General features: G+C 36.5%; 1 protein-coding gene across 1 annotated transcript in view; it reads left to right on the top strand.

The window, feature by feature from the left end:
* SPATA7 (spermatogenesis associated 7) overlaps nucleotides 1–9443 on the top strand; it is a 36234-nt gene that overhangs the window by 2527 nt on the left and 24264 nt on the right. The window contains exons 2-3 of the mRNA XM_027908963.1: nucleotides 8236–8316; nucleotides 8983–9075. Of these exons, the coding sequence (XP_027764764.1) occupies nucleotides 8236–8316; nucleotides 8983–9075 (174 nt within the window). The remainder of the gene's footprint in view (nucleotides 1–8235; nucleotides 8317–8982; nucleotides 9076–9443) is intronic.

The raw sequence follows: 9443 nt of genomic DNA, 5'->3' as shown, positions 1-9443 counted from the left end.
TAATTTCAGGAGTCAGTTAATATACTCACAGATTTGTAGTATGACCTCAAATAATCTGAATACTGTAATTTTAAACCAGCTTTGTTCCTTAAATCCAGTCTTCTGCATTGGGCTGTTTAATTCCCACAGCCAGTGATTTGAACAGCAATGAAATCATACACTTACTGTTAGTCAATGGCACACATTTATGCCATTTTTATAATAGTGGGAAAGTCATCATTACTGCTGCATGGAGGCTGCTGTTAGGTTCAGGCATTTTGCACAGGCGTCAAAGATTCTAAAATTAAATTAAAATACTTCACATATTTTCAGACAATACCATTTTACTTAGATTTTCCGTGCATTTCAGTAAATCCTTGCATTAATCTGACTGGAACTGAAAGGGTGTTAACACAGATCTGTGACTTCTGAACTGTTTTTTTTTTCTTTGTGTTCCTTCATTTGCTTGAACAGCTTTTTAAACTCAAGCATTATTTGGTAGCACCAGTTCAGTTTTTCAGAAGCTGAATGTAACCATTAGTCAAATAGTCTATTAAGTGAGTTTTAATCACTTAATGTGATTAATCCTATCTCCATTCGGCAAATAAGTTTGTATAAGGACTTAAGTGCCAAATTGGTCCCATTTCATTGAAGATTTCTTGCATGCTTCAAGTGAAATATTTGTTAAAGTAAACAATATTCAAACCATTAACCCTAGTAGCTTCTTTTCTCCAGATTACACTCTGTAACTTTGTAGCACAGTGGACCAAGGTTTCTCTGCTCTGCATTCTGGGCAAGGCTGTCTGTGCTTTAGACTTGTGCTGATCTATTTCCTGGTAGAAATGGGAGAGGGTGGAAGTTAATAGCACTAAGGGGATGAGCAAGGGGGCGTTCTTGTAGGCACAGGTTATACTAACAAGGGATATTTTTTTCCATACATGTAGAAGAATATACACATAGTGTGTCTATATGTTTAGATATATATTATATTTATATATACATATATTTTATCTCTTGGTCCACATGACAGTAGATATTGAAACACTTTTGAACTGTATGTTCGTAGGATGACATGTTGAGTTACACATAGCAGTAGAAATCAGAGCACACACTGGTTGTGTAGGATGTGCTCATTCAGGGGTGATCTAGCACCCCTGAATAGTAGCAGCATTCCACCAGCGGAGTTGTTACAGCACACGGTAGCATATGCTCCTGGGTTCCCTTCTTGCACAGGCACAGCTATCCAGGGATAGCTGTAAGACAGCAGTTTCTGAACTGCGGTGTGAATATTGATAGTTGTTCACCTATCACTTAGTAGCAGCATACAGTCACTGCTGGAACGCCATCCCTCACGCACCCTTCCAGGAAATCAGAAACTGCAGGTGCCACTGCTAATTTCAGAGATGCTGCTCAAGGAAATGATCGTAGAATTTTTAAGGTGGGAAAAGACCTTTAAGGTCATCAAGTCCAACCATCAGCCAGCACCACCTCCATGTTCACCATTAAACCACCTTCTCAAGTGCCATATCCACATGTTCTTTGAACACTTCCAGGCATTGGGACTCCACCGCTTCCCCAGGCAGTCAGTTCTTTCTAAGCCAATGCTTTGCAACCCTTTCCATGAAAAAAAAAAAATTCCTAATGTCTAATTTAAACCTCACCTGGCACAACTTGAGACTCTCTACTTGGGAGACTTCTCTACTTGGGAAAAGAGACCGACACCCACTTCACTACAACCTTCTTTCAGGTAGTTATAGAGAACGGACTAAAGTTCATTTGCTTCTGTCTGCAACTTGTATTACCAGATGTGCTATTGACACACACAGCTCTTTGTTTCTGCTTTTGGAGCATGAGTAGAGCAATAACATGCATCCAAAGCTGCCCTTAGAGGCCACACGTGTAGCTAGAAAAATTCTAACAAGTATTTTTCAAGACTTATTTCATCAAATATGACTCAATATCTTTTAAGGCTACTGTACTATTTCATTAGATTTCTTAAAATTTTCAGATAAGGGTTTGACTCTTAAAACTGAAACATAATTTTGGTTGCATGGTTTTAATTTATGCAGACTATTATTAGATTATTAATTGTAAAGGACTGAGGGGCCTAACTCTTAGGCACTGGGAGTACATGTAAAGAAGAGCTTTTGTGTAATCCAGCACATTAAGTGTATAAATAGCACCCATCTAATTAATGGCTTAGAAGGTTATGTGTAGTGCATGTCAAGGCGTGTATCACTTTCATGATATTTTGCATCTCACACAAATGATTCCATGCAAAATTCAGATGGAATATTTGGGACTTCCATAAAATCGAGGCATTGTGGTTTCTTGGGGCTTTAGCAAGATTTGCAACAGAAAATTTAGCTAATAGTGACTATTTTTAACTCTGAATTCTACCATTTCTTAACAAATCTTAAATGTGATTCTGTTAAAGCTGGCTTCACATCTACAACTTTATATTCTCAGAATTGGTAGGAGTTTTGAAATCGGAAAAGAGTGTAAAAGGCTTCTGTTTTGCTTGCATGAATCAAAAAAAAAATACAGGTGTGATTATGAAGTACTCACTGTAACTTTCAAATAAAATGGGATACTATCTGCATTCAGTAAGTGGCTAAATCTAAAGCTACATTTGAAGGTCTCTTGTGATTGCATTGGTGTTGTGAAAAATTAGTGTTTTAACACCTTCTCCTAAAGGAGGAGTCTGTGGGTGCGTCACTGCTCTCTGGCCTTTTCCTCTATCCAGTTCTGCATCTATTAGCCAACTTCACCCATTTGAGTAAGAACAAGGAGTATTAGTTATACAAATGTCAGTGGCTGGGTAGGAGGAAACCCAACAAATTAATACACATTTTTTAGAGAAAGTAATTCTGTTCTATGTTCTTTCCCAGATATGTAACTAGAGGGTAAGTACTAGTCAGCCAAGGATAAGCAACCAGAGAAGCTTAAACTGGATGACCAATTGTAGTAGTCATAGCACCCCGTCAGGCACAGCTGAGCAAGTGGGGATGGCTGAGGGGAGGAATGACCACAGGTAAGGAAAAGGCAGCAAATTGGGGACACTGAAAGGAGTTCAGGGGATATGGTATGAAAGATGTGAGCTACATGGATAGGAAAGCAGGCCTCATTAGTATTAATAGAGTATGCTCTTTTTTTGAAAGTATATCATCAAGCTAATATAAAAGAAAAATAGTTAAAAATAGAAAAATTAGTTTCTTATTTAAATAAATTAGGTTTAAATCCAGTGTGGATCTTCTTAACCAGGTAAATCTTTTAATATACTTTAAGATATCAGTCTTTACTCCACATATTTCTGTGTTGCATTCATATGCACAACAATTTCTGTAGCATAAAGAGTTAATGGATATTTTGGTTTAAAAATTCGCATAGTACCAAAAGGAGAGGAATGTGTATTTCGGGTCATAGTTTCATTCCTTTAAATATAACCTTGTCAGATATATTACATTAGATGCTTAAAGGAGTTTCTATCAAGTCATTTGGGATTTCACAGAGATTATTCAAACCACTTTTGTTCCTTCCTCAGCATGTGTGCAGCATTAGTGCTGTAGCGTACTGTCAGTTGTATGTAGTTAAAAGAATTAATTCATAGCTCGAAGCCCACCACTAAACTAGCTGGTGGAACAAGGGTGGTAGTGTTAGAGCATCCTTGACTTGTATGAAATTCACAGCTCAAACTTTCTGCATGTAGTTGCCTGACTTACCCACTTGGACAAAGGTGTCTCTCTAACTATTTCTGTTTAGAGCACTGGGATTTGGGGGGAAAAGAGAAGAGGAAAAAAAAGCTGGCAGCAGAAGAAGCAAGAATACCAAACCAGTGGCTAGAGTGCTTGTACAAAGCATTTGTCAGCTTGGGTCCTTATCAGCCTGAGAGGGATCAAATCCTCAAATATCATGCAAATGATGATGTTCTAGTCTGTTAGAGACAGGGGTGCTTTCTACATTGAGGCTACTGTGCAGCTAGGAATGTAAGAGTCTTGGAGCCACAAAAACAAAACAAAACAAAACAAAACAAAAAAAACACACCAGTGCACAAAAGGGATAAAATACCCTGGCAGAATGATAAAAATACTTCTCTGGAACAGCTGGGGAGACCTGAGGTCTAAATCCATCTTGGTCTGAAGGTTGTTTGAAGCCAAGCTAAGGTCTAGGAGCTGCCCTTTGGAAATAATAGTGTTCACACATCTCTGCACAGTTAAGTAAAGGTTTCATGTCTTGTAGTGCTGGATTTAGATGCCTATATCCAATATCCCACCTCCAGTCTGTATTTTTTATGGATTTTAAGTAGCAAGTGTTGGTGGGTAAGGATAGCCTGATTGATTTTTTTCAGTGTATTTTACTTGCTGTGACTGAAGTACATACTTGTTATAAAAATAGCAAGTCTAATACTTGTGTTTAAAATCTTTCCTGGGAGAACGTTGTAATGAAAGACTGGGCTTCTCTCCAGTACATATTCACGTTCCAAATCTGAAAATGCTTTGTAGAAAAATGATTTCCATAAATTCACCATATCCACTAACAACCAGGAAGCAAAGTAACAAATAGAAACCACCAATTTCCATCATTTTTAAGACTGTAAAAATAGAAATAAAGATAGGATGCATTTAAAATGAAAATGTAATTTAAACAAAATATCTTAAAAATCTTTTTGCAATAATATAATTATTACTTAACTTAGATACCAGCTGGAAAAAATTATAGGGAAAGATGTTTTTATTTTTTTCTCTTCTTTGTTGAGTAATGTCACACAAGGAACTAAAAGATCAAATAAATTTTTAGAACTATTTAATTTGTTTGCTCTCTGCATTTTAAGAGAACAGTCATCGTGGGAATCCTGATTTTATATTCAGTGTGGACAGTCCACTTACATCTATGAGGAAATTTATGTTTAGATCACACGTATAATATATCAAAGATAGTTTTGTAGTTATCTTCCCTTTGTTTGGTTTATATTTGATTAACTGTGTAATTTACTGAAAATCACACCAACACCTTTAAAAGTATCTTCACATATCTAAGCCTTCAATTTGAGTGGTTTCTGCTGTTGTGCAAATAACTTTGAAAACACAGCCTGAACCTAAACAAATACCTGTGCAAGTCAGAAGACAGCATGAAATTATGGTTGTGAAACATTTGACCATTAACACTTTCTACTTTACTTCAGTCAGGTAGGAATATCCTCTACATATCAAATCCTTCAGTTTCTTCTCTGACATCAGCAACATGCATCTTTTTTGTTAATATTTGACATTTTAAAAAGCAGTTTTGAGTTTCAGACTGGAGATATTGGGAGAGTATTGTAAGTTGGCTTCAGTCTAGAAAACACACATTTGAAGGAACGTGTGTGAAACAGCCTGGAGTCTTAAGAAACCAAAAATTTGCTTGTTTGCACTTTCTGTTTCAGTAGAACTAAGCATTATTTTAGTCTGACCCTTTTTCTATGATAAGTTGTGTACATGTTTTGTGAAAACTGGTAGTTCACAGAGAGAGCCTCAAATGCCCTCAGTGACAAACAGCTTACAGGAACAGCTGAGGTACATTATTTGGCCTGGGAGTCAGAGAATGTAGGAGCAAGCTCCATAGGATACCATGGGAGAACGATAGGAAGCCTTCATCACTAGTTCTGCTGCTTGTGGAAATATAAGAAAATGTAGCTTGCTAGGATAGAGGGCCCCTGAAATCCAACCAGATATTAAAAAAAATGTGCTGTTCAGGATAAACTTTTACCCAGCAAGGAAATATTCTGAACAGCAAGAAAATGTTGTTTGTTAATGTCATGCGAGTTTTCAATTAGTCCAGTACTAGAGGGGCTGCAATCTTGGCAATTCATGGGCATCCTAAAATCAGAGCAGTTGTGAACGCTTTTATTCAAGGTTTTTTCACTTTCTGAAAAAGGGACCAAAATTGTAATGCCTTAGGTATTTTCTAAGCAAGTTCAGGGATACCTGTGAAAGCGCTGAGTACACGTGTTACCCTGCAGTTAGCAGGAGCAGGGTTGCAAATCTATCCGGTTGGATCAGGGACTTGAAAAATTTCTTTGGTGGCACAGAATTTAGAACATGCAGGGGGAACTGAGATTTGGGAACATAGAGTGCCTGAACAAAGGCTGTGACACCTTAAAAAAAGGTGTTTTGTTTCCAGTGCCTTTGGGACTTCTGCAAATTGGGGGTTGCTGCGTGGATTGAGAGCGACTCCTGTGTTGTCCACATGTCAACAGCTGAAATAGAGGACACAGAAATATTTTTAAGTTCTTCTTCCTGACATTTTCTGACAGTTTTTCTTGCCAATGAAATATTGGTCCTGACTTTTTTTTCCTCCTCCCCTCTTCCCCCCAAGCCTGAAACAGATTAGTTGTAAGGGATAAAACCAGCAGGCAGTAGTTTTTTCCATAGAATTTATCCTGTGCCATCTGCTGGTGATGTGAAGCAAGTGAACATTTCAAAATCGTCTGGATTCTCTGTAGTGCTGAACAGCTGGCAACAGTAGAAGCAACAGGTTTCTGAATGTCTCTGATCATCTTTAACTCAGGACAAAGTTATTTACTTACTCGAAGAGAATCAGCTGTACTTCTAACAACATTTCTGCTTTTTAAAGATGATCATGCTTACTTTTCTATGATTCTGTCACGTAAGAATAGTTAGATGTGGTGTTGTAAGCATTTATCTAACAATACCGCTTCTGCCTCCCTCTGGAATTATAACCTAGCTCTGAACTACAGAAAGTAATGGAATATTTAGGTTATTTTGTGGAGTTGTAAATAAAACACTTCTGATTCACAGGTGTCTGCTGTAATCTAGATTTCTGGTATGTGGGTGTGGTTTTTTATCATTAGATGAAAATTTTATCAACTGAAATGTTATTATAACACTTCAAGTCCTCTCAAAGAATTGCATTCTTTAAAATGTGAACATTGTAATTTCAGGAAGTGACGGGTTTCAGGGTGGATCCAGCTATACTGTGAACACCACTTATATGTAATAGTGTATGGTAGAGAAATATAATACATTTACAGTCATTGTGGAGATGGTAATTCTAAATCTAATGAATTTTTGCTGTATGTTTGGAGTTTTAATATTTTTGAAATAATTTAGCATTGATTGTCCCTATGTATGCTTAAATCATAAATTCCCACAAGGGGAATTTAAATTGAGCCATTTGAAATTGATATGGGTGAGCAGAATTGTTGTCCTTTGGCTTTAGAGAAAACAGTATAAAGAAAAAACAATTGTAAGACAGTGTTGAAAAATCTCTAGTAGCATTTTCTTCTTTTTTTCTCGTTCCTTTTCTACTGCTGGTCTGGCAACATCACAGCAAAGGGAGTGGGAGCACGATTGTTGCAAAAACCACCTCTAATACAGGAAAGACACAGAAGCCTGTACTCTATAAAGGCTGACTTCTGAAAGTATGAAGTCCTTATAGGAATTCAAGATTGCCTTGGTACTTGTTGTGCTTTGTAAGAGAAGAGATTGAATCTATTGATACAGATTTAGTGTCATTTCACAACAGTGTTCTAAGGGTGTTGCACATTCTTAATTCGTGTGCCAATTTTTAAATCACGGTTGCATGACAGTGGTCGGGAGCCTGACAGTGCATCATTATTTTCAGGGAGGAGATGCAGAGCTTTTCATTCACATTCTTTCATTTTTCAGAACAACTGATTGATTAAGTTTTGTCGTCATTTGCACTTGCCTGTAGAGTTCCCAGTATCAAGTTACCAGAAGACTGAATGGCAAACCAGATTTTTTTAAAGTATGTTCTGACTGATAGGATGATTTTTTATACAAGTATGATTCACTTCTTTCAATCTATTAAGCTTGCATTTTAGTATAATACTAAATCAGTCATTGCCTACGTACAGAATATTGTTCACATTAGTCCTCTGTTCTATAGAACTTTAAAACAAATTGGAGGTTAGCACAGGAACAAAGTTGTGGCCATATCTCTGCAGTTTAATGACCAGTGTTAAATTCAGATTGAAGTGATCTAATGGCCTCTTATGCTGTTTAACTCCCTGAACCAGGTGAAAGCACTATCCCTGTATCTTGGTGTTTAGATTAAGTTACTTAACTACACTGTTGTATTTTAGTAACAGTTAAAGAAGATTTTTTCCCTCAGTGAAAGAGGTCCACTAGAACCATGGATTCTTTGGAGAAAGATTCTAACTTTGTCTTTGTAAAAATACACTTTGGGAATTTTTTTATTTCTAACTTTCAGTTTTTGTTTGACATTTTGTTAAAGCGAGTGAATACCTACCTGTTGTCATTCCCAGATGTGGTCCAGCAAGTCCATTTAAAGGGCACTTAAGTACTAAGAGTAATGGTAAGTAACATTCATTTTCATCAGAAGATTGACATGGTTCCTCTTATGTCAATTATTTATTTCATTATTAAAATGTTATTATATTAAAAACCTTTGCATCAAGCTATTTGGTGAAGTTTAATAGCACATAGATTTAGTATGCATTAATGAAAATGCTCTCAAGGAGTAAGTTTTGCCTTGACTGTACTGCTGACTATAAATAGGTAGCAAGACAACCAAATATATAAAGATGTCACATCTGTGTTATCTGGGATATATATATGGTTACCACTTAAAGAATCCTTGAGGTTAAACATACTCCTTTACAGTCAGTAGTCTACATGGGCTAGTATACGTTTCTGTGCTGTCCTTGCACCTCATACACTTTTTTTTCAAATGAGCATGGAGTGAAGAAACAGGAAGTTTCCATGCTGACATTTTTGTTGTCCAATTTCAGTCACTTTTGGAGCTATTTATTGAGTTAGGGGGCTCAGTGGGGAAAGACAAAGGAGACACGATGGTTTCATGTGATAGTAACTGGCAAAGAAAAATGGCTGTCATCGAGCAAAGAAGTTAAGCACACTGTAATTTAGAGTTTATAACTTTGAATTGCAGTTAATAATGGTTTAAAATTTTAGTATTCTTGTTCTTGCCTTTGTAATGTTCAAATGTGTTTTAATCTTACAGCTTTCTGCATAGATTCATCTCGAAGTCTGACTAACCAATACCTCATCAGAGATCACATGGTATTTCATTATAACAGAATGCTTTCAGCCAAAGGTAAAAACGTGCATGTATGAATGAACTTTCTACCCCCTGATTTAGCTCATTCCTTCAGAAGAGGCTCATATCAAGAGGGAATGAACTGGATTGTAGGAAGTGTACTATTATTCCTCTTTCTTACTAAAGCTGATGTCAGCAAGGAGATATAGCTGCTACTTAATAATACTTTTGTATTATTGAGATTGGAATTTTTGTAAGAAAACATTTTCCTTAAGTGTTACCAAATATATTACCTTAACTTTAGAGAATTTAGTGCTTTAATGGTCTCATTCAACTTTTGATGAAGTTATTCTGTGATTCTGATATATGATTAAATGATGAAATAATGAATTAATTTAATTAACCCTAATAATTAACAATTCATG

This window comes from Empidonax traillii, unplaced genomic scaffold, assembly GCF_003031625.1.
Source record: "Empidonax traillii isolate 1590-97213 ecotype Southwest subspecies unplaced genomic scaffold, ASM303162v1 scaffold1896:size82818, whole genome shotgun sequence".
NCBI lineage: Eukaryota > Metazoa > Chordata > Aves > Passeriformes > Tyrannidae > Empidonax > Empidonax traillii.
The sequence above is the reverse complement of the archived record's forward strand: the minus strand, read 5'-3'. Positions and strand labels throughout refer to the sequence as shown.